General features: G+C 35.9%; 1 protein-coding gene across 23 annotated transcripts in view; it reads left to right on the top strand.

Annotated features, from left to right (window-relative positions):
• ADGRL3 (adhesion G protein-coupled receptor L3) overlaps positions 1-26,286 on the top strand; it is an 824,470-nt gene that overhangs the window by 703,710 nt on the left and 94,474 nt on the right. For all 23 annotated transcript variants that reach the window (XM_078446071.2, XM_078446073.2, XM_078446079.2 and 20 more), the window contains 2 exons: positions 3,251-3,459; positions 4,473-4,649. In XM_078446071.2, the coding sequence (XP_078302197.1) occupies positions 3,251-3,459; positions 4,473-4,649 (386 nt within the window). The remainder of the gene's footprint in view (positions 1-3,250; positions 3,460-4,472; positions 4,650-26,286) is intronic.

The following is a 26,286-nucleotide window of genomic DNA, read 5'->3' on the forward strand; positions in this document are numbered from 1 at the left end:
TTACTATTCATAGTATTCACTTACTATTCATAGCAGTTATTCACTTACTATTATATGAAACTTTATTATTATTCTTTTTAAGTTGCCCATCTATCATCTGACTTGCCTTCTAGACAGTAAGCTCCATGAGAACAGGGACCTCTTCTTACCTGTTCACTGATGTAACCCTAGTGCCTGGCACATGGATAAACTTCTAAGAATTTATCAAGTAAGCGTGTGAGCTAATGACAATTAAAATATGACTATATCAGGGGATACCTGGGTGGCTCAGTCAGTTAAGTGTCTGACTTCGGGTCAGGTCATGATCTAGTGATTTGTGAGTTCAAGTCCTGTGTCCAGCTCTGTGCTGACAGCTTAGAGCCTGGAGCCTGCTTTAGATTCTGTGTCTTGCCTTCTCTCTGCTCCTCCCATGCTCATGCTGTGTCTGTGTTTCTCAATAATAAATAAACATTAAACAAGTTTTTTAAAAATATGACTATATTAGTCATATTATGTTTTGTGCTCATTTATTTACTAAAGTAATGCGTGCGTGTGAGTGTGTGTGTGCGTGTGTGTGTGTGTGTGTGTGTGTGTGTGTGTTTGCATGTTTTAGGTCACATTTAAGCACTAATTTTGGAGTGGAGAATCTGTAACAATTATATGTGACCAAATGCATTGGTAAAACAAGGCAAATGTGCATATGACACTGGCCCACAGGTGGAAATTGATAGGAATTATCAGCCAGTTATATACCAGTTAAAATAAAAGTTGTTACTGTCAACAAGAAAAATACATAGATGTTCTTAAGTATAGCCTTGCAAAATTTAGTATTTTTGTTTTGGATCTAGAGAAAACTAAAATTTAATACTGTGTTATAACAGACCGGAAGTATTTAATGAATTACTGTTGTTTGCTAAATACTGGGTTAACAGATATGGGTTGGAAGTTTAAGAATTCCCCTTTTATTTATGAAGCTCTTATCATAATCTCTTTGCTGAATTACTGAAAGGATAATAGATATTTCATGGAATCAGAGAATGCTAGAGAATCAGGCCCAGAAAACATACAAGAGCAAGGAGGCTGACAGCAGTCTGGATCATCACACAGAATCATTGCTGTGAGATGTCACTGCTGCCACAGGTGAAGCACAAGTGAAGGCTGTGTGCTGCTCCACTCCTGCTTCCTTGTGTCACCAGCTCCTCATCCAAAGTCAGAGACTAGTGCATCTGATGGAAGGCATCTAGCTGAGTTGCCCAGGGTAACCTCTTTGCAAGACAGGCTGGGAAAACAGATATACATCCATTTTGTGTCTATAAATCCCTAATAGTAGAGAATTTTCCAAACATGGGAGCACAGTGTAGATGTTGCACAGCCTTCTCCTTCCTCAAAAGAAATATATTAAAATTTATTTGTTTTTATTCTCACTTGACTCTAAGATTCAGGGATAAGGATGGAGATACCCTCATCTTAGTAACCACAGTAGTCAGGATAGTGCCTGGCACTTGGTGAACTGATATGAATTCATACTGGAAGGAAGACATAGGGATTGACTTATTTTAAGAAACAAATCCATATGGGGGTACCTGGGTGGCTCAGTCAGTTAAGCACTGAACTCTTGATTTCAGCGCAGATCATGATCTCAGTGTTCATGATATCAAGCCCCACATCAGGCTCTGCACTGACAGCACAGAGCTTGCTGGGGATTCTCTCTCTTCCTCTCTCTCTGTTGCATGCTTGTCCCTTGTTTGCATGCACACTCTCTCTCAAAAATAAACATTAAAAAAAAAAAGAAAATGATATGATAAAAAATATGTTAAAAGAAGGTTCATTTTACAGAAGATTGCATGGAAAGAAATAGTCATAAGGGAAAAGATAAGGTGGAAGGATGTATGGAGAAAGTGACCTTGAAAGAACATGGTAATTGAATTTTAAGACAGATAAGGATTTTGAATTCTTGTTTGTTTGTTTTATTGCAATTGAGATAAAATTTACATACAATAAAATGCACATAGCTTAAGTATGCAGCTTGATGAATTTGATAATTGTATTTCTTCTGTAATATTACATAAAATAAGGTACAAATCTCTTCTATTACCTAGAAATTATTACTCCTTTCCAGTCTTCTTACCCGTTCTCCCCATCTGATTAAACTACTTTCTTCTCACTCTTGTCTCTATAGACAGATTTTGCCTGTTCTTAGACTTTATACAACTGGCATCAGATAGAATGTACTCTTTTCTGTCTGTATTTAACTGAACGTAATATTTCGGGGATTCTGTCATCATACTCTAATAGTAGTTTGTTCTTTGCTCTATCAGTCATTCTTTATTGATGCATAGTATAATGCATTATATTAATATTCCATCATTTATTTGTCTATTGATATATTTTTGTGTTATTTCCATTGGGGGAGTATTATGAATAAGAATGCTATTAACAATCTTACGCAAGTTTTTTTTTCTTTGCCGATATATGTTTTCACGTATCTAGAAGGGGTAGATGTTTGACTTTGTAAGAAAGCACCATTTTCCAAATAGTTGAAGCATTTTCCGTTTGCCTCAGCAGGGGCCAGGAGCTCCAGTTGTTCTACGTCTTTATAAATATTAGTGTGATCAGTCATTTTGATTTTAAAAATTCCAGTGGTATCAAATGGTATCTAAATGTGCTCCTTAATTTTTATTTCAATAATTATTAATGATGTTGATAATGTTTCATGATTTTTCTAACATATATGTTTATGTCTTTTGCCACTTTCATGTGTTATTTATTCTTTATTTGTTGATCAGCAGAAATGCTATAGAGAGTCATGAGTTTCATATATATTATTGTTAATACTATATTTTGATAGACACATTTTTAAATTTCACAAAGTACAGTTTACCACTTTTTTTCTTTTATGGTTAATATTTTTGGGTCTATCCAAGTCATCCTTGCCTACTCCAAGATCACAAAGATCCTACATTTTGTTCCAGAGACTTCATCATTTTTATGTTGAGGTCTATAATCTGTCTTTAAGTTTTGAGTATGGAGTGAGGTAGGGATTGGCATTCATCTTTTGAAATACCAAAATGTAATTTTTTTCAGCATCATTTGACATTTCTTTTCTCATGAATGACTTGGCACTATAGTTAAAATGAATGTTTAATTTTGTTGTAAATAAGTACTGTGTGGATTTGATTATCATGTAATTAGCACTATCTAAATTAAATGGGATGTACGAAATAATCAGAGTTTCTTCCCAACTTATAATTCACATTTACATTTTTTTCAGGAGAAATTAGAGTGGCCTTTGTCCTGTATAACAACTTGGGTCCTTATTTGTCCACGGAGAATGCCAGCATGAAGTTGGGAACAGAGGCTATGTCCACCAATCATTCTGTTATTGTCAATTCCCCTGTTATTACAGCAGCAATAAACAAAGAGTTCAGCAATAAAGTTTATTTAGCTGATCCTGTGGTGTTCACTGTTAAACATATCAAGGTAAGAAAATGGCATGTTAAATTTAGCTGTATGCATTATTTGTATTTGTTACAGCATGAACATGAAGTATATTAATTTTCCCTCAATTTTTTTCTTATTATTCAACAGGTAAGCAATTCATTATGTATAAAATGATAGTGGTGATTTTTTTTTTTTTTTTCAGAAATGAAGGAGGATAGTAATTCCTTAACGTATAAATGCTTTTGGTAAAAATATTTGTAGATGGATTTATAAATGTGTCTCCATAATTAAAAAGAGCTAGCAATACATTTAGTGGAATTGGACGTGACTTCATATATGATGTTACAAGTAATTATGTCTTTGTACATAGGTATATTTTTATGTATGTAGAAAGATTATATTGTAAATTGAACAAAGATTTCTGAAGACCATGTTTTCAGAAGTTGATTGTTTAAATTCTTTATAATGTACACTACTTTGAAATTAGTTGAAGGCATTCTGAGACATTGATACTAGTATTCCACCAATATTAATTTTTTAAAAAGTAAACTTACCTCTACTCAGAGGAAATAAACAACATATATTCAAATTTGCTTAGGCTTGATGAGGCTCACTTACTTTAAAAACACTGGTATACATATGTTTTCACTCTTATGTGGATCCTGAGAAACTTAACAGAAACCCTTGGGGGAGGGGAAGGAAAAAAAAAAAGAGGTTAGAGTGGGAGAGAGCCAAAGCATAAGAGACTCTTAAAAACTGAGAACAAACTGAGGGTTAATGGGGGGGTGGGAGGAAGGGGAGGGTGGGTGATGGGTATTGAAGAGGGCATCTTTTGGGATGAGCACTGGGTGTTGTATGGAAACCAATGTGACAATAAATTTCATATATTAAAAAAAAGAAAAAAAACAAAAAAAACCCCAAAAAACACTGGTATACATCTCCATAAAAGTTGGAACAGAGGATGAACTTGTGTTAAATGAAAGAAAAATGCCTATCTAATTTACGTGATCATAAAGTAGTTATTGGCTTTATTGATTTTTTTTTCCCTGTAGCAGTCCGAGGAGAATTTCAACCCTAACTGTTCATTTTGGAGCTATTCCAAGCGCACAATGACAGGTTACTGGTCAACACAAGGCTGTCGGCTCCTAACAACAAATAAGACACATACTACATGCTCTTGTAACCACTTAACCAATTTTGCAGTACTGATGGCACATGTGGAAGTTAAGGTAAGATACATACCATAAAATAAAGATGTCTAAGCATATGGTCAGGATACCATTGTAAAAAGCCCTAACTCCACAGACCAGTCTTACTCAAAGATTTTCCACTTTTCTAGTAATTCTATTCAGAAACTCTCTATGGTTCAACCCATATCCTCCTGGATGATTCAAAGAAGCCTTTTTTTGTTCTATTATCAACATAGTTTATAAAATTGAAGTTCAATTATAAAATAAAATTGTGCTTATAAAATTCCCCTTAGTCTCATCTGCTCTTACTTTGTATGAATAAATGAGATCTCATGAACAAAACAAACTAGGACCCCCAGGATCTGTGGTAGGTTGGAAACTAACAAGCTATGCATAGGATTAAATATGCCAAAATGACTCGGGAAAACAGCCATTAGCACAATAAAAAATGCCTGGCAATGCAAAGGGCTTAGCAAATTCTAATATAATGTAGTGGGTTTTGTCCATTCGAGAAAACCCTATTCTAAGGAAAAATCCAGGTGATAGGTAGTTTCCAAAGTCAAAAACATAGCTAAGTTGGCTGTATCAGTCTCCTCCCGGCATGATGTTGGCTGCCATAGGAGACATGAAGAGGATTTAATTTCAGATATACTTAGGACATAAAAATACAAAGAGTTTATTAGCTTGGTTATAGAGATTGATGGGTTAGTACCAAGAAAGTATATACTTACAGTTTCTCTTCTCATCTCCCTGATGTCAATAAAAAGAGAGGAAGGATTACTCTCCAACATGTTTTCAAAGATAAAAACTGTGGCAAAGGTTTTATCTACTTGATGTCATTTTTCCAAATGATTTCATCCAAAATATTCTTTGACACTGTTGAATTTAGAGATAGTATGGATATCCCAGAAGGAGACCCAATCCAAACCCTGTTAGCATCTTGAAAGTAAATTACCTTAGCTGTGTCGGCGCAGTTGAAATTTTGATCTTGAAAGGACTACATGCGCTATTTTGTCAGAGTGTCACAAATTGATCTAGTTTAGCAAGACTGGCTATACCAACAAATGTTAGATTTAAACCTGAAATGTGTGAGTGTGGCTCTGGGATTCTATTTTTCCATTTAGGGAATAAATTCAAACACAAAATGGATCTTATTTGAAACAATAAAAAAAATATCATTTTTTGTTCAAGGTTTTGTATATCAACATCTCCTCAATCCATTATGCAAGAATTCGGACGATGACAATTATTGTAGGTCAACAAGAGATAATATAAATGCAAAATATTTTCCCTTAGCTGTTAGTCAGACACCCTAGATGTCTTGGTTTTCAGTACCATAGTCTCATGATTGCCAGTCAGCGTCATTTTGATCTCACAGCATGCTTTTGGCACTTGAAAAACAGAAAACAAGCAGTTTGAACAACACGACAAGTCCCAAAGAAATACACTAACCGAACTTACATTAGACTAATTTCTAAAATAGAACACTAATTTATCTGTGCACAGTCAGAAATACAGAGGCCAGTTGGAATAGATATTTGTTGTTTGCTTGTCCATCACTTTCTAACTCCACAGGAAAATATATGAAGGAAACGAAATTACATTGGGTAGTTTTGTTTGATGAGCTTGGGAAGAGAGCAAGAGGAATTGAGTAATCTCATAGCAGTTGCCGTTAAGCTGTGGTACCCTGATGCATGGGTACCCCAGTTCCTTCCAGACTCCACATGTGCACCATACATGCTGCCCTTACCTATCATCTATGTTATCTTTGCTGTTTATATGGAACTTTTTTTTAAATCAACATTTTGAACACTTAAGTAAAGGTATTGACATGTTGGCTGCTACACGGGAAGCTCCCAGTAATTGTAAGTTCCTCTTTCCCATCTGCCAGAGATAATTTTTGCTCCAGCAATCCACGGAAGCTTCTGGCCATCAAGAAACTCACATTTTTGATGGGGAGAGGGAAGTAGGCAAGGGAAGAGAAGTGAAGGTGCAGTCATAATTTTGATAAGTATTGTAAATGAGATTTCCACTGTGATTTCATAATGCAGAGGAAGGTCATTTATTAAGGCAGGGCTGCTCAGAAAAGGTTTATCAAAAAATGATTCTGTTCTGAAGGATGAATAGGATGCATTTAGTAAGGCAACGTGAGGAGAATTTGCACTGACCGCATTCTTGCAACACTTTCTACACTTTACCTTGGGTATACCCCTCCCTCTTGTTTCTTTCCTTCCTCAGTGGCTGGTCCTTCTTAGATTCCTTTGCTGGTCCCTCCTCATCTCTGTGACCTCTCATTGCTTCTCTGGCCCAAGTGTAATCTTAGATCTAGAATAGGCATTATCTGTTCTTTGTCCCTAGATGATCTCATATGCTCATATGGCTCTAAACATCGTATGATTCCCAGACTTCTATCTCCATTTTTTAACTCCAGACTCCTAGATTCAGCTGCTGACTTATTATATCCACTTAGGCTTCTAATAAGTGTCTCCATTCTAGAGCTACACTTCTGTGTAGTTCTGCCCTTCCTGGTGTTCAAGCCCTAAGCCATGCACCATCCTTGATTTGTTTCTTTCCTTCGTTCATACCGCACACCCACCCTATGAGCATATCCTGCAAGATCCAGGATCTGACAGATTCTCAGCATCTTTATCACTACCACCTAGATTCCAGCCACTGTCATCTATCCTTCTGATTCTAGTTATAGGCCCTTCATTGGTCTCCCTGCTTCCCTCTATGCCCCCTCTTAAATTTATTCTCAGTATAGTTGCCAGAGGGGTACTCTTAAAATGTGAGTCAGACCTCACTCTTGTCTGATTCATTCTCAAAAATCAGTTCTGTAATCCCTTCAAAATGCAAATCATGTACTTCATATCTTTGGTTGAATTTGAATGAGTCCTTATCTCAATAAGAGCAAATCCCAAATTCTGGCCTCTTGAGCATCTCTTGACCTTTTTTCCTATTACTCTGCCTCTTGCTCACTTGGCTTCACAGACCTCCTTGCTTTCCACAAACACATCAGGTATTATTAGTTAGACCTGAAAGTCCGCCCCCTCCTCTTACCCCCCAAACAGCCACATAGCCAACTTCCTCAACTCCTTTAAGCCTCTATTTCACTGTCACCTTTTAAAGAGGCTCACCCTGTCCACACTATTTAAAATTTCAGATTACCCTACCCGCCCCCCCACCAAATACTCTGAGGAATAAATAAGGCAAAACAGTTCCCTGACCTACACTTTGTAGTTTATCAAGTCGTAATTTATCAAGGGAAAGAAGGGCTAACATTGATTTTTGAATGGGGTGGTAAGAGAGATTTCATATTATTTTTTTTCTTGAGAGAGTGGGGGAGAGTCAAAGTGAGAGAGTGAGAGAGAGTGTTAAGGAGCCTCCATGCCCAGCTCACCCAAATTGGAGCCCTACAAGGGACTCGATCTCACCACCAAGGGGCTAGATCTCACAGCTGTGAGATAATGATCTTAGCCAAAATCAAGAGTTGGACGCTTAACTGACTGAGCCACCCAGGCACCCCGATTTTGTATTTTTAAAGAAGAAACAGTCAACTAAGTCTGAAGATCTAATTGGCCTTAATAAGCGATTCATGAATCAGGTAGTGTCCCATCTAACAAGTAGAGAGGAAACCTGATGATTTGTACAAAATACAAGGCTTTTATAGGAGAGGAGAGGACATGGAAGCTATTAGCAAAATAAAGTAAAGGACTGTTTCAGGCAAGGTCACCTTCCCTTGGGGGAAGGGCATGGATCTATTTAGGTGTAATGACCTCACCTTTGGGGGATGGGGGATGGGGGTGGTAGAGGGCCTATGTGAGAGATTACCTCATGGGTACTAACCAGAAAATTCCTGACTGGCTAAGAGTTACATTTCTTAGGGTAGGTTGAAACTGCAATTGGGGTTAGGTATTAAGCCCCAGTTTGGTGATTTAGCCTAAGTGATGCCATTTGGGGGTCTGTGGTTTCTTCAACAATAGCTGGGTCAATTGAGGCAGGTTAAAAAAGGAAGGAGCTGCTTCTACCATAGGGTGGTAATCTTGCTGGTTAATTATTTGTGAGTTTGCTTCTATTATCTATTGTCTATTTACTCTAATAAGTTTGTAATAAATGCTTTAAAATAAGGTTGACCATTTATATCACCTCTAGCTCCTTCCTCGACTCACATTGTAATTCTTTGAGAGATTAAAAAAAAAAAAAAAAAAAAAACCCCGGGGCACCTGGGTGGCTCAGTTGGTTGAGTGTCAACTTCAACTCAGGTCACAGTCTCATGGTTGGAGCTCACATGGAGCTTGCTGCTGTCTGTGCAGAGCCTGCTTTGGATCCTCTGTCTCCCTCTCTCTCTGCCCCTTCCCCACTTGGGGGAGGCTCTCTCTCTCAAAAATATATAAATGTTGAAAATAAATAAAGAATAACAAAAAATTTAAAAAAAACTTTTTCCTGTCAGTTCAACTCAATATTGATTTTTATTATTTTTAAAAGTCTTTACTTTCCTTAGTTTGATGTTTGCATCTCTTTCTTTTTCTGTGTTTTGTGTATTGTCCCCACCCAACTTCACTCCAGTCCAAGTATAAGCATTGATTTTGCTGTTTGAAATCATTGCATTTATTTCTTTATTTGGTAATGATTCAAAATAGTGACAATTTAGAAAACTTTAGTGTCATATCATAGATTCTGTGTGTCAAATATTTTATAGTTAAACTTTTACCAAGCTCCAAGAAAATAGATAGTTTTATGTTGCAAGTTTCAATGGTTGCTCCTGAAGGAAAGTGCTTATTTTTTTAAAAACAGTATTTTTATTTATTCTTTAAATGCCAAAATAAAAATTGTTTTGAATTTAAGCAATGATTTTATTAGTGAAAGATAAAATGCTTAGTTTATGATATTTAAGGTTATATACTTCTATTACCAAATTTTTATGCTCATTTTTTAAATTTTACCATATAAATTTTTTTATTTTTTTTAATTTTACCACTCAATATAGGGTGATGGGACTGAGGGAGAGGTAGAGATTAAAAATCATAATTGGCATATAGTACTTTAAACTATGTGTTTATTTAAAGAAAAAAAACCTAGAAGCTGACAGGTTGAATACCTTCCAAATACGGGATATTCCACAAAAAAGAAAATGGTCAAACATATAAGACTTTGTTATATTACTTATCTTGAATAGTAACTTTATATTAAAAAAATGACAGCCTTTTTGGAACCAAGAATTATTCTTGGATTTTTGTAGTGAACCATTTTATAATGATGTATTTCCTTCATAGGTTTATTAAAATTTGAAATTATTTCTTGGCTAGTATGCTGTTTTATTGTCTACCTGTCTCACTATACACTAGTGTGGTATTAAGGGCAGAGAGAAATCAAAGAGTCAGCCATGCAGATCATCTGGGGAAACACTGTTCCAGGTACATGGGACAAGAACAATATCCTGAACCAAGGGTGATTCTGATGTGTTTGAGGAACTTCAAGAAGAACAGTGTAGTGGGAGTGGAAAGAGTAAGAGAGAAAGTGCGTTAGTGGAAAAAGCCAAAGGGTCTAGAATGGAAGGTTTTATAGGACCTCAGAATGAATTTGGGTTCAGGTTTTACTCAAAGTACAATGGAAAGCTGCAGGAGAGTTTTGAGCATATGTTATATAAGTAATATATTAAATGGCTTATATCTACAAGTTTGAAATACATACGAAACTTCAGCCATACCCAGACCTTAAATGTTATATATACTTCCTTAAAGTGTGGGTTAGTTTTTACACTGAGGAATATATACTTTGCAAGATAGCTTATCTCTGTGTCTCTTTTAGCTCCTCTGAATTTTAAGTTCCTTGAAATCAGTTACTATATTTAGTCTGAAGTCCAACATACCTAGAACTAAGTCTGTACCAGTTTGTGATTTTCTAGAACTCATTACATTTTTGTCTAGGCATTAATTTGTCTAAGTTAATTTGTCCAAGAAGCAACACATCCCTTTTAGTTAATGAAAGAACGACAGCACCAACTTCCTCAGTGACCTACACCCCTCCCTCTGTACCAGACACTTGCAAACACACATCTTTTAATTTCCTAGGTCAGAGAGAATATTTACGATTTCATATCACTGTGAGCAGTAGGCAAGGGGGATGTTTCAAAATATGAGTGAGTGTGAAGGGAGAATTTTCTTGTCACCACCATGGCTCCCAGAGTACCACATGATCTCAACTCTAATGCTCCTTTGCATAAATAAGGAACGAAGAGTGCTGTCTCCCTGTCACTTCCCTCTAAACTACACTGGATCACCAATTGCCTACAGTCTTTTTCGTGTGACTTCTGATGAAGTTGCTCTAAAAGGGGGAAATTATTAGAAGAGGAAAGTTTTATGGATTCTTCCCTCTATCTCTGTACAGGATAGGGAGGAAAAGAAGAAAGGTAACCTATCTGGTGATAGCAAGGAGGATACTTTTTTGCATATGCGTTTGAGAAGAGGAATTGGCAACTGGCCAGTGTCAAACTTCTTAAGTTTGTGAAAGGAGCAGGTACATCCAAAATTAGCTATTTATTGGGGCGCCTGGGTGGCTCAGTCGTTTAAGCGTCGGACTTCCGCTCGGGTCATGATCTCAAGGTCCGTGAGTTCGAGCCCCACATCTGTCTCCGTGCTGACAGCTCGGAGCCTGGAGCCTGTTTCGGATTCTGGGTCTCCCTCTTTCTCTCTCCTCCCCCGCTCATGCTCTGTCTCTCTCTTCTCAAAAATAAACGTTAAAAAAAATTTTTTTAAATAAAAAAACCAAAATTAGCTATTTGTAGAGAGAGAACAGCTGAAATTATGGATTTGAAGAAAAACCATTAAAAATTCTTTCTTTTTTCTTTAAGTTTATTTATTTATTTTGAGAGAAAGAACACAAGAGGGGGAGGGGCAGACAGAGAGGGAGAGAGAGAATGCCATCAGCACAGAGCCCAACACGGGGCTCTAATGCAGGAACCCGGATCATTACCTGAGCCAAGATCAAGAATTGGACACTTAACAGACTGAAACACTCAGGTGCCCTTTTTAAAAATTCTTCTATCACTTTTCCCTCTAGTCTTTTTATAGAACTTTTATTAAAAAGTTGAAGGGGACCTGGGTGGCTCAGTCAGGTAAGCGTCTGGCTCTTGATCTCAGCCCAGTCGTTTTCTCATGGTTTGTGGGATGGAGCCCTGCATCAGGCTCTGTGCTGAGCCTGAAGCCTGCTTGGGATTTCCTCTCTCTCCCTGTCTGTCCCTTCCCTCATTCTCCATCTCTCTATCTCTCTCTCTCTCTCTCTCTTTCTCTCTCTCTCAAAATAAATAAATAAATAAATGTTTTTTAAAAGTTGAAAGAATGGTACAATAAACAAAAAATATACAATAAATTTATACACCATTTTTCTGAATTTACATTTAAATTTTTGCTGCATTTGACTCTGACTTTTATGTGTATGTATGCATATATATTTAGCAGTATTGTTTGATTTTTCAAAAGTAAATTACTGACCTTATAATACTTAATTCCTAAGTCTTCCAGCATACATGTTTTAAGAACACAGACATTTCGTCTGTTCCATGAATGCACACAGGAAATTCAACATTGATAAAGTACTACCCTCTAGTACAGAAGCCATTACAATTTTTTCCAATACTTCTAATAATGTCCTTTATAGTCTTTGATTTTCCATGTAGGTCCCAATTAAGAATCACACTTTGCCTTTAATTGCCACATCTATTTAACCTTATTTAATGTAGAAGCTTTCCTACCTGTTTTTTTCTTTCAGGAAAAGAACATTTCATAGAATCCAGGCCATTTGTCCTGTAGGATGTTCCACAATTTCAATCTTTCTGATTATTTTCTCATAATTAGATTTGGGTTAAACATTTTTGGCAAGAAAACCCTGTGGGCAATGCTATATATCCTTCCTCTTGCATCAAGAGGCCCCTTATTAGAACATTGAATAGGACATTGAACTTTTTGTAACTAAGAGGAGTCTGTTGAAATATATTTGAAACCTTGATTTTATTAATCTCATTTTAAAAATTGTAATGTGTTTCCTGTACCCTTTATTTGTTTCTCAAGTGGTTGATGATTGTCTTTGTGAGAGGCAAAGCTTATGGTCTAATTAGTAATACAGATAAGTAATCACTAAAATCAGAATTTCGTGAGAAGTGTCTTATCATTGTGGTATAGGATGCTATGGAAACACATAAGAACAAGCTTTAACTTGTCCTTGAAGTGTCAAGGAATATGTTCTAGATGAAGGCACATAACTGTTTAAGCAAAATGAGAGAGACAGGGTTGAAGTAGCATGAAATGAGCCTAGGTTTTTGTGGTTTTAAAGTATATTTTTTCAGTAAAATTTGTATTTTTAAGAGTACTAATAACACTCTCTCTGTTTTAGTTCTGGGTTGTAGTGGAATTTTTAAGTAGAAAGAGACCTGTGGTCTTCTCATACCCAGAGTGGATCCTCATACTTACAATTTTTAGGTTCTTTATCATCTTCAGTAAATAAGCTTGACTGAGAATAGGAACTGGAGATTCATCTGCAGTTCTAGTGAGAAATATTTTATAAGAAATAAGTAATCAAGGTGTGCCCGGGTGGCTCAGTTTGTTAAGTGTCCCACATGGTCTCACAGTTCATGTGTTCAAGCCCCACATTGGGCTCTGTGTTGACAGTTCAGAGCCTGGAGCCTGCCTCACATTCTGTGTCTCTCTCTCTCTGCCCCTTCCCCCCCCCCCCCCCCGGCAAAGATAAATAAATAAACATAAAAAAAAGATAAGTAATCAAGTTTATGGAGATTCCAAAGCTGGAGATTGGGTGAGGACTTCCCCTCTCAGAAAGGGCACCATATCCTATAATAATAGGGATGAATATCATGTCTCTAATGTCTACATACATTGTTTCATTTAGCTCACAATACCACAATAGGTATTATCATCATAATTCATTTGCCCACTTTATAATCTGAAGAGAACTTAGAACGAGAATTAAAAATCAGGAGACTTAGAGTCATGATTCCCGTTCAAAGGAAATTGCTTCTTGTTCTCAGGCAAATCATTTGAACTTCCCGTTCCTACTATTAAATCAGTTACATAAGACTAGTAACTTTTTCTAACATTATCTCAGGATTATTTTAGGGATTGAATAAAAAAATATTAAAATCATGTTGAGAATTATAAACTTTACTGAAATTTTTTTTAAGTTTATTTATTTATTGAGAGAGAGAGAACCAGCAGGGGAAGGGCAGAGAGAGAGGGGGACAGAGGATCCGAAGTGGGCTCCATGCTGACAGCCAGAGGGCCAGCAGAGAGCTAGCAGAGAGTCTGATGTGGGGTTGAACTCATGAACTGTGAGGCCATGACCTGTGCCAAAGTCAGACGCTTAGCCAACTGAGACACCCAGATGCCCCACTTAAAATATTTTTTAATTCACTATATGCTTGCCTGACCTCCAAACCCTTGAGCTCTTGAGCCTGGGAATACCTAGCTGTCAAGACCTGAATATTTAGTTTTATTTCTAATAAATTATAATGATTTTTATATAACCCTACACAGCTAAGTTTTCCCTAAAAAAGAGAAGAGTGTAGGCCAGTGCTTTGCATCAATTTTTGAAGTGACAGATTCTTTTTTTACAACGAAATAGCTAATACTAGATCTCCAGCAAGATATTATCATAACTGCATATAACTTTCCAGCCCTTCAAAGTGTTGGTTAGACGGACATTGTCAATTCCTGCACTATCAGCACTCCCAAATTCCATTTTAAGTGAAATTATAAATCAATACTAATACAATCAACACATAATCTTTTTTATTGATTGTGTCTCTTCTTCATTCATGCAACAATTTTTGGCACTGACTAACTGAAAGATTATTTTTTAAATTATTTTAAATATAATGACTTTACTTACACAATTTTCCCATGCTTAAGGAGGTATAATCAACCAACCAAGCAAATAAACTAAGCATAAAAACCTTCTCCATTCTAATGTCCTAAAAATATCCTCAATTGCTTATACTGTTCTTCGTTAGAACTAGTTGATGTGTTTACTAACTGTATTCTATTTGTTCCAGATCACAAAATTTTACTTTCTTTTCTAACATTGAGACTATTCAGCGATTGTTCTTCTTTTTGCCTAGCCTATTTCATTCCATTGTGTGTAGTAAATAAAGTGATAAAGCTAGAGAACTATTGGACTCCAGAGGAATTAGGCTAGGCTTTCCAGAATAGTTATTTATATAGCTTTCTAAGGTAGGCAACTAGGTCTACTTGTATAAATGAGATTTGAAAAGCATTTGAACAAAGATGTGGCTGAACTGAACCACTTTTCCTAACTTGTTATAGACAATTCAAAGAATTGCCAGTTTACTACATGTATCCTTATAGTGTAAGCATTACTATTTAAAGGTTTTCTATGGTCGCTTGCTTACTGATTTAACTACCAGTTCATAGAACTTTTAAGATGTTAATTTTGTAAAATTTAATGTTAGCTTAAGTTATTGTCATAGGCCTGTGTGGTAATTGTCCCCAGGGTTATTATCTGGAAGACCCCTATTCTGTTTAAAATGCAATAAATTTATTCATGAGAGTGGAAAAAAGAAAGCCTAGTTACTATCCCGTTTTTCTTTCTCCTGAAATTGCTTTAGTTAAGAAAATCAAATGAAAATGGAATAATGGTGTAAAAATAAGAGGTGTGCACGTGTGTGTGTATCTGAGTGTTTATATCTACATTCTGTTTTATTTAGTACCTGAAGTATAGCAGGCATACAAGGAATATTCTTAGCATGAATCTACCAAAATTTTAGTATATATTTAGGGTTTGGTGTAGTTTCTATCTGTATGGTTTTCATAATCTAGTTATGCAAAATTACTTTCTCTTTTAAACCTAAGTTGATTTGTTTCTATTTTAAAACTTTTCTTTCTTATTGTGGTGAATTTATCTTTGCTTACATGCAGAAGGAAATTACTGGATGAGAAGAATGATACATATATAACAATGAACATATCTGCATAATTCAAGTCTGGCTATTCCATTGTTTCCTTTCATTGTACTTCAGCTCCTCTATGATATTCCATATCATCTAACCCCTTTAAGATGTAGTTTCAAAAATTGTGTGTGTGTGTGTGTGTGTGTGTGTGTGTGTGTGTGTGTTAATGGAAACAATCTTAGTAGAGATTACCCATTTTGTATGAGAATTAGGAAATTTGCTGAATAATCACTGGCAAACCGTGTTAATAAAACTGTTAGATTTAATCATTGCATTCAAAGGATATTTTAAGGAAGTTTTTACCTTTGAAAGCCTGGCCCTGTCCATTTCTAAGGAACTTAGTAAAATTGGTCAGAAAAGGAATATGGGAGAGGATCTGTGGTTCTCTCCACTGTTGGTGAAGTTGTTAAGAGCATGGAGTAGTTGGCCACCAGTTAGAGTGAGCAACTTTTTGGAGAGCTTGTTGGGAAACAGCACTACCAGATCAAAAATATACTTAATATTTAATGAGTAATTATGTACATCTGTGTTATTGCTACTGAATAATGACATTAATAGTTTTTAACACTAATTAATAGTAGGGCTAATAAGTGTGAAAAACCATAAAACATTTTTATATGTGTCTTTCTGTCCTCTGATATTGTGAATTTTATTGGATATTTGAATTTTGGGACTATGTTATTGTGTATTTTTAAGATATGTAAGTGTGAGACTTCAAAAAGTTAGTACATAATTAAACAGATATGACTCATATTTTTTAAATTTTTTTATGTTTATTTTTGAGAGAGAGACACACACATACAGAGTGTGAGTGGGGATGGGCAGAGAGAGGAGGAGACACAGCACAGAGCCTGACGCGGGGCTCAGAACCACAAACTGTGAGATCATGACCTGAACTGAAGTCGATGTTAACCGTCTGAGTCACCCAGGCACTCCCTTAAAAAAATTATATTTATTTTTGAGAGAGAGAGAGAGATTACTCATATTTAAAAATTTTTTTTTTTTTTCAACGTTTATTTATTTTTGGGACAGAGAGAGACAGAGCATGAACGGGGGAGGGACAGAGAGAGAGGGAGACACAGAATCGGAAACAGGCTCCAGGCTCTGAGCCATCAGCCCAGAGCCTGACGCGGGGCTCGAACTCACGGACCGTGAGATCGTGACCTGGCTGAAGTCGGACGCTTAACCGACTGCGCCACCCAGGCGCCCCGAGATTACTCATATTTAATAGAAATAGCTCTGACATGTTTCTTTCTTTTTCTGTCTTTTTTTTTTTTTTGAGAATTAAAATTGAATAAAGTCAGAAGTAAAATTCACTTTGACCTATGGTTCTGCTCTTACCAAGCCCATATTACATAGATTCCTAGTATTATGTTTTATCCAATGTGATGACATCAAACTAAATATCTTCTCAACAGAAATGTTGAGCCTAGGGGTGCCTGACTGAGTTGGTAGAGCATACAACTCTTGATCTTGGGGTTATGAGTTCAAGCCCACATTGGGTGTAGAGATTACTTAAAAATAAAACCTTCAAGAAAAATATTGAGCATAGAATACAAAGGATTTTATTTAATATCTTTACCTAATAGGTTTTTAGATTTGTAGGAATTAGTTCTCATCTCTCTAAATATGTCCTTCCACTTTGTATCTAGAAGCTTCTTTTGGTAGACCAGCTGTTTGTCAATCAGTTCTTTTGCATCTGTGAATTCATCTCCGTGTCCAAAATATTCATCATTTTTAAACACTTCCAAGCACACTGGTTGTTAAATAATGTAAAACACTATCAAGGATAATGGTTTTAAAGCAGTGAGGTGACTTTACTTTATGAAATCAAGATTGGTTTCCAAATAATAATAAAGGTTTTAATAAAGGAATGAGAAAGTCCTGTTTAACTTGATTGCCCTTTCTAGTGACTTTTTTTTTTTTTTTTTTTGGAAAATCTTAAATCCCCAATAATGTTTTCTCTGTATGGGGTTTTGTCCTAACCTACACAGAAATTCATGCAACTCAAATGGAGTCAGTCCATCTTTTTCTCGGTTCCTTATAGCTTTTTCAGAGTTCAGTAGCTTTGGAGAAACGTCATAAAAATTTGTTTTATTATAATCTTTTTCTTCATTCTTATCTGTCATATAAGACATTCTTAGGGAATGTCATTAGGGAAATTAGGGAAAGACATTCTTCTTGTCCCACACTTTGAAAATATGATTTTATAGAAGGCCAATATTCTCACGTCTTCTCTATGGCCAGCAGCAATGATATCCATCTTGTAGGTACATGTCTTAGGAGATTGTCTCCTTCCCTTTCTAGAAAATTTAAAAAAAAAGAAGAAAAGGAAAAAAAAAAACACCTCTGCCCATTTTGAGGGAACTGAAAAATGACCAAAAAGTTTCATTATGAAACTTCATTATCATAGTAAGCAAACCACATCTCCTTATAGCTACCTTGTGTACAAGGTATACAGGACATTTAGTAGGTAAGAAGTTTATAGGCTGGATTGACTTTTCCAAAATTTACATTTGCACTGTCTATTGAATATGCACATAGATGCGCAAAGTCTATTTTGTGCCTGGACAACGTGTCAACAATCTTTTGTTTTATGTCTTCTGAAGTTCCATTAAAACTTTTATAGAAATCAAGAAAATGATTTCAAACTCCATGTTTTGGGACACCTGGGTGGCTCAGTCAGTTAAGTGTCCCGCTCTTGATTTGGGCTCAGGTCATGATCTCACAATTAGGGAGTTCAAGCCCTGCATTGTGCTTGTCAGCACAGAGCCTTCTTGGACTTTTCTCTCTTCTTTTCTCTCTGCCCCTCCCCTCTCACACAGGTTCTCTCTCTCTCTCTCTCTCTCAAAAATAAACATTAAAAAAAAAGAAAGTTCAAACCCCATGTTTCAAATCAAAATACCTAAGAGCTAGGGGAAACATGTTTTGTTGCCATGATTCAATATGTCACCTGATATACTAGAGAAAGTATGGTCATTGGTTAAGATCTGACAGAATCAGCTCTACACTATGAAGGGACAAAACATTGGCTATCCAAATTTCCCCTTTTGTTTTCTCACAGCACTGCAATGTGCAATCTCCAAGTCAGGAACAAAACAATAATGGGAACAAACAGTAATGAATGTTTATTCTTATGGTATACTCCAATGCATTCAATGAGTGTTCATTTCAACTGAGCATTCGTGTCTTTTTTGGGGGGAGATTAAAAAAAAACTTTTGGTTTTATAAAAACTTTCCTGCCTCATCCTAAACTTGTGAGATTCAACCTCCATATCCACATTCATACAACCTTCTTTCTCATGTGTGGTCCCAAATTTATTTCTGCATGTTGTACGAAATGCTCTACTTTGCTTACTTCTCCAATATGGTTTCATGAATTCTTCCATGTGTCTTTATTTTTTTTTAACGTTTATTTATTTTTGAGACAGACAGAGACAGAGCATGAACAGGGGAGGGGCAGAGAGAGAGGGAGACACAGAATCGGAAACAGGCTCCAGGCTCTGAGCTGTCAGCACAGAGCCCGACGCGGGGCTTGAACTCACGGACCGTGAGATCATGACCTGAGCCGAAGTTGGACGCTTAACCGACCGAGCCACCCAGGCGCCCCCTCCATGTGTCTTTAAAATAGCACAGTTGTTTGGCCTGTTTTAGTATTGTCATCTTATTATATTATTGTCATTCTCAGTTTCAGTAATGAATTGTTAGAAACATGGTCACAATATTTACAGTGTTAAGACTTGAAGTAGCACAAAGCACCATACAAATCAATCCATACAAAGCAATGGATACATACAAATGGATACATACCAAAATCAATCCAAAGTCAAAGAGGAAGACATGATCACAAGCAGTGAAACTGTTATCACTCAGAGGGATGCAACATTGGATGATCCGATACTGGGAAGTGCAAATAACGGATGCCAACATCAAGAGTCAGGGTGAAAAACAGCAGGAGTCGCTAAAGAAAATGGGTAATCAATGCTACATGAATTTGACACTGCAGATAGTATAGCTTCCAGCCTGTGTTCAGCCAGACTATCATACAGATTTTATAATTTCCTCCCAAACTTCTGAAGCATCTCTAAAGGCTGAGATCCTTTCATGAAGGATCTTTCCCAGCATTCGAAAACATAAAGCTAGGATAGTCCTGAGCAAACCTCGACAGTTACTTACCCTACCACTAATCCTTTCTCTGTTGCATACTAGGTGAATCATCTGGAGTAAATTACTTGTTCTTTGTGCTTCAGTTCCTTCATCTATAACTTGGAGATAATAATAATATCACATCATAATGTTTTATGTGATTGCATATCCTAATAAAACAAATAAGCACTTCGAACACAGTATGACATTTTAAAAGTTATGTTTTGGCTATCATCATCATCATCACCTTACTTTACTTAGAAACACTAAGGATGGAATTTTCTGTCTGCCTAGCTTCATTCCCTACCCTCATCCCAGATACTTATAAAATCTTCTTTCTTATTTACTGCTCAGTCATTTCATTGCCTTTGAAAAGTTCTAACTGATCACTAATCTATTATTGGTTCATCAACTTTAATCTACCCTTTTTAACCTACTACTGTGTTTAACGCAGCGCCGGTAAGATACTTACTTAGTTCCTACATTTTCTACTATCTTCTTTTCCGTTTCCTTACTTTATGGTGGTTGTAAATTTGGCTCACCAAATGTGGTGAATTATTTTTTTTTAATTCAAAGCAAGAAAATGTCAAATAACTTTGAGGCTGCTATGCTACACTTTTGAAACCAAGATTTGCTGAATAAGTTCTGTTGAATCCAAAGGACAGTTGGTTATGTATGTTTTTGTGTGCTCTTAGGTGCCAGTATTTCTCTCTTAGCAATAAACGCCTGAAAATATTTAGATTGTTTTTTTTTTTCAATGTAATACAAATCTGAAAAATTTTGCTGATTTTTTGGTTAATTTACTGTGAAAATATTAAATGCGGTTATGTTGTTCGTCTCACTGTCTTACTCAACTTTGACCTTCATCTTCTTCCACAAGGAAATCCTAATTTCCTGAGTGCATTGAACCCTTTATTTTTGCAAGTATTTGCAGAGTGAACTGTGTCTGATGACCTGTCTCCCAAGAGTTAGAGCAATGCTAGGAACTGATTTACACAGTTTACACAACATTCATCAGAAAATAGTCTTCTGTAACCTTACTGGCCTTATGCTTTTGTGATACATTAATAACAAAGCAAGTGCTCATATTTTTGCAAAAAAGAAAGAAAGAAAATTTATTTTAGTTATGTTCCAAATATTTCAGAAAGAGGTAATGTTTAAGAGGCAATTTAAAAAATCATATTATTATGCTTTAACAAATCTGACTGAACATTTAAATGATACATTATTATGCAGAAAGTTAAACAGGTTCTTGATAATTACTGGCCCAGAATTAATAATTATATGGAGTGATTGTTTAAGTAGTGTCTAGAAAATATAACTTTCTAAAATTATGATAAAAGAAAAACCATCCGGAGGGTTTACAAATTAATTCACATAGTTCATGTCCCATCTGGAAACACTTATGCAGTTAAAATGAAAAACATTTCACAATCTATTTCTCCATCTTGTTTGTTGACTTGCCTTTTGGACAATAAAGTTAGAAACATCAAGACTTCCACCAAAGGTCTTAGTGTACTCAGATTAATTATTTTAAAATCATGAGACGAAAGTCACGTTTTCCTTTTCCATAGATTTGGATTTAGTTTCATTAAATGTACCTGTTTGTATCTTTGAGTATTTTACATTGACAGAGTGTCTTCCACAAAACATCATTGTTTAGGGCATTTTTTCCCCCAAATGTGACACTCACCCTTTTGTGACATTTGTGTTACTCTGTAAGCTCTCCATGGTGATAGGCAAAGCAAATTCACTGAGACAAACAGAAAACAGAAAATCACACACTTTGTGTAGATTTGACAAAATATTTGGCATTTCAAATATAAATAGAAATGTCATAGAAAACCTGAAAAACAAATATTGTTTTAATAAAAATTTCTTTCTAGAGAGTATAGAATCATTTCATTTTCCAAAAGTATCTTCTTTCTGGAATATCATTCTGGGAATCATTCTGTCATTCTGCTTGAAGATTTCCTTTCACACCTCTCCATCTTCTCTTAAGAAGTTAATCTCCTTGAATCTTTGGATTTTTTGTCTTAAAAAAATTTTTTGTGAGTTTTTCAAGAATTCTTCCCAACAGATTATAGTAATCTATGTATGGTCAGACTCTGGGTTGGGGGGGTGGGGATTAGGTATATATCTTCCGTTGCTACTTTGTCTTTTTGTTATAGGTTAAAGAAGAATATAAAGGTGAAATTGAGCACCTTTGTGTTATATTATATAAAAGTTATAAACACATTTGTGCAATAGTGTATGTAGAATTCAGATTCTAAAGTTAAAATCTGCCTCCTTCAGATAATGCAGGCACTTTGTGACCTTAATTCATCAATAGCACAAATATAATTAACATAAAATAAACTGGCAATGTTACAAAGTGAACTTAGGTAATTCATCAGTTGGTTGGAATAATGTTTTGTGTCCAATGTTTAATGTTAGTTAAAATAACATTAACATTTATTCTTGTCACAGTTATTATTTTTCTGATCCAACACTTATCATTCATACAGACTTTTGATTATTTAAATGAAGGCTGCTGTCAAACAAGAAAATAATCCAGACTATTTTCAAATTAAAAAAGGAAATAAGAGGGGCACTTGGGTGGCTCAGTCGGTTAGGCGTCCTACTTCAGCTCAGGTCATGATCTCACGGTTTGTGAGTTCAAGCCCCACATCAGGCTCTGTGCTGATGGCTGGGAGCCTGGAGCCTGCTTTGGATTCTGTGTCTCCCTTTCTCTCTGCCCCTCCCTGGCTCACTCTCTGTCTCTCTCTCTCAAAAATAAATAAACATTAAAAAAAATTTAAAAAAGGAAATAAGAAACATTGACTTTCTTGCTTTCATATATATTATCTTAATTACTTATCACAAGACACTGAAGCCTCAGTCATTTTATCTCTATGTGTATGGGGCTTTTGATACTCAAAAGGTTAAGTAGTTTGTTCAAGGTAACAATTGTGAAGTTAGAGTGGCAGGGTTAAATCCATGCCTTTAGACCCTAAGACTTATTTCTGAAGTCTTCTTGCTTCGCTGCATAGTTTGGCCTCAATTGTCATAATTAATGTAACACCTTGACGTTTCAACATATCTTAAAATATTATGGTGTAACATCCTTCTCATTCTTCAGCTCTTATTTTCTTTACCTTTTAGTTAAGATTTTAGAGTGTGTGATTTAAAAACCAAAGAGTTCCAAAGATTGTGCAATGGACAGCATGATACAAATTTTAGTTTATAATTTAAATCCATTCTAGAAGATGGGGATAATTAGAGAGTCATTCAGTCAACATATTGTGCATCCACTCTATGGTATATAATTTTGTGTTATACCTGTGGATACAATTGTGATTAGAAAGATAAAACAATTTATTCTCTTGGAGTATAATTTCTAGAGGGAGACACAGACAGTAGACAAGCAATATTAACAAAATATATACTGTAGATAAGTGCTGATGAGAAAAATAATGCAGGAAAAGTAATAGAGAAAGAGTCAGAATGGGGAAAATGTGGTTGCAATTTCAGATATGGTGACTCAGAAAAACTATGAGAAGGTACCATTTGAAAGAGGGACTGAAAGAGGGTATCAAGTAAGCCATGCAGCTGCCTTTTGGAAGAGCATTCCAGGCGAAGGGAACAGCAAATGCAAAGATTCTGAGCCTGGAATGTCTTTGACATATTCAAAGAATGGAGCAGGACAACTCAGTGGAATTAACTGAATGAAGGGGAGAATAGGAAATGGTGCCATGGAGATGCTGATGTTATAGTGCCTTGCAGACCTTTGAAAGACTGGTTTTTACTGTCATTGAGATAGAAGACATTGGATGCCTTTCTTCAATGAGTCATATCATCTGAATTATATTTGAAAATAATCTCTCTTCCCTGTTGTATATAGAGGGAAGGGGGGTGAGGATCAAAGTGGGGAGATCAGTTAGGGGGCTACTAAAAAAATGGATGGCTCCAACCACTTTGGTGTAGTTGAAGTGATGGGCATATACCAGCTTTAGAAGGCAGAGCCCACAAGATGTCCTGGTGGATAAAGTGTGGCATGTGAAAGAGAGGAATCAACGTGACTCATAAGTTTTTGGCAAGAATACCTCAAAGAATGTTGTTGTTGTTTACTGAAATGGGAAAACAGAGGGAAGAAAAGTTTGTTTGCAGGGTGGAGGGAGAAACAGGATATGATGAGGATCTCAGTTTTTAACATGTAATACTTGAAACCTTTTTAAGCATTCAGTGGAGATTAAAGGGATGTTAAACCTATACTGATATAGGTAATTCAGCTCTAAGGCATTTGGTCTAAGCAGAGTGCGATTATCATCATCATTCAAAAACAAATATTTATTAAGGATTTTTCATTTGTCAAACCTAGTAGTACTACATGTTGGGTTAAAACATTAATAAGATATAAGATTAATAAGATTTCAAGGCACATAATGTTACGTATAGTACATGTTATGGGTGATTGAGTTATATAGTGCTCACAAACATCAAACCTTGGAAATAAGAATACTTGATCCATCATCATACTGTTACACCATGCCTAAGTTTTATTCAATTGGCCATCCTCTTGAAGGGGATGTGGTTTTTTTCGTAGCTTGGCCTTCTGAAAGTTCTGTTATGGTACGCTATGATAAAGAAAGCTATACTTACAGCTTTTATTGGCATTTAATATCCATTGTTCTTTTCCTTTCATCTTATTTATAAAATTCAAGTGGTGAGTTGTATCCTGAAGGGTGCTGCTATCACAGTATAGTAAGCACAGGGTGGTTGGTGTTGATGATTTCTGAGCTAGACACGAATACCTGAAAGGTGAATTAATCACTAGACTTTTTTTGTTCTGTCTTTGAGTGTAATGTACTTTTTCTACTGATGTTTTGACATCTGGTATTCTTCTCTTAATAACTCTGCATGGGGTTTTTGATGGACTTATGAAGGCACTGAGTAAAGTAAATACATTTCTAATAATGCAACTACCCAGACAAAGGCAGGAGTTTTTTTGGTTTCTTTCTCTTTCTTTCTTTCTTTGTTTCTTTCTTTCTTTCTTTCTTCCTTTCCTTCTTTCCTTCTCTCTCTCTCTCTCTCTCTCTCTCTCTCTCTCTCTGTCTCTCTCTCTCTCTTGTTAGTGTTTTAGGTCTTTGGGATACATTTGAGAATGTATTATACCTGCCATCTTTCCCATTATAGAAGACTGCTGTGCTGAACATTGGTGCTTGATACTCAAACACAGCATCTTTCCTTTGAGTCAAAAAAGAGAGCAAATAGCCCTCTGTTCAGGGAACCGGGTAGCACTAACCACTCTCCACATTCAAATAGTAAAAGTAATTTAAGCTATCTGAGACCCAACACTATGTTAGTAGTGTCCCCTGGAGAACAAAGCAGTTAAAGCAAAATTTCATGTAGTTTTCTTTTCATGATTTCAGCTCCTTCCGAGAAATATACCTAGAGTTATGCAGGAATATTTCAAAACGGTTTCATTGACAGTGTGCTAGCAGAGTTCTGTATCAAATAACAACTGTGAAGTCTCATCTGGCAATCTGAGAAGAGCTATGATTTAGGTTACAGCATAGGGACTCACTTGTAAGAATTTTCATATTCAGAATAATCTTTGTATGACGTTTGTAAAAAACCTAAAAGTATGAAGTTTGAATAGACACAAGTAACCCTGGAAAACCTGGATATTTATGTATTTTGAAAGTGAGTTAACAGTGTGGAAGACAACCAAATGTAGTAACCTCCATCCTAAAATAACAATCAACGTGTATGATCTACACAGTGGAAAAAGATGTCAATTAGAAATGCATTTCTTTGTTTTTAACTAAAAAATTTCCCATCCTCATATTACACTTGCACTGCTTATGCACATATCCATAAAAATCGAAGTCACTGGTTTTTTTTTTTTGTCCTTTAAAATTTTGTATAAATGGCATCATAAAGATCCCTTTGCCACTTACATTTTTAAAAAATCTAATGTTAGGTTTTTGAGAAGAAGTCCTACTTATGGAAGTTAGGTCTTCACGGCTTTTCCAGAAACCTGTGAAGAAAAGAGGCATTGACAGTCATGGACAATTTCTGAACTCTGCTCCAATACCTTGGCATGCTGCTGTGTTGGGCCACTATATATTCTAATGCTTCACAGAAGTGTTTTGGGTAGAGTCAGTCTACCATAGGGAAGGAATAGAATCTGGAATCTTGGAACAAGGACAGAAATGAGATAGTACAAAGAACAAGGAACATGGATGGTATGGAACTCACAAGATTATTTTAACAGAACCAAAAAAAATGCAGTTTTAGTACAGAAGCTTTTATGAGCTTTTTCTTTTTCTTAGCTCTATCTGTTTTATGCTGCTATGGGGTATAGTAATATGAATGCTTATTTTCCATCTATGTATAACAGGCTCTATTCATGCAAACCCTTCAAGGATCAAACTTCCTGATCTCCTTAAGCCATTCAATATGAATATAAATCCAGTGAATATCCTCACTCTTTTAGATCTTCCACTAAATAAATGGTGCGCATATGTGGCTGTTCATCAGAATTAACTGGGAATCTTTATAAAAATACAT

This window comes from Panthera onca, chromosome B1 (genome assembly GCF_046562875.1).
Source record: "Panthera onca isolate mPanOnc1 chromosome B1, mPanOnc1 haplotype 2, whole genome shotgun sequence".
Classification (NCBI taxonomy): domain Eukaryota; kingdom Metazoa; phylum Chordata; class Mammalia; order Carnivora; family Felidae; genus Panthera; species Panthera onca.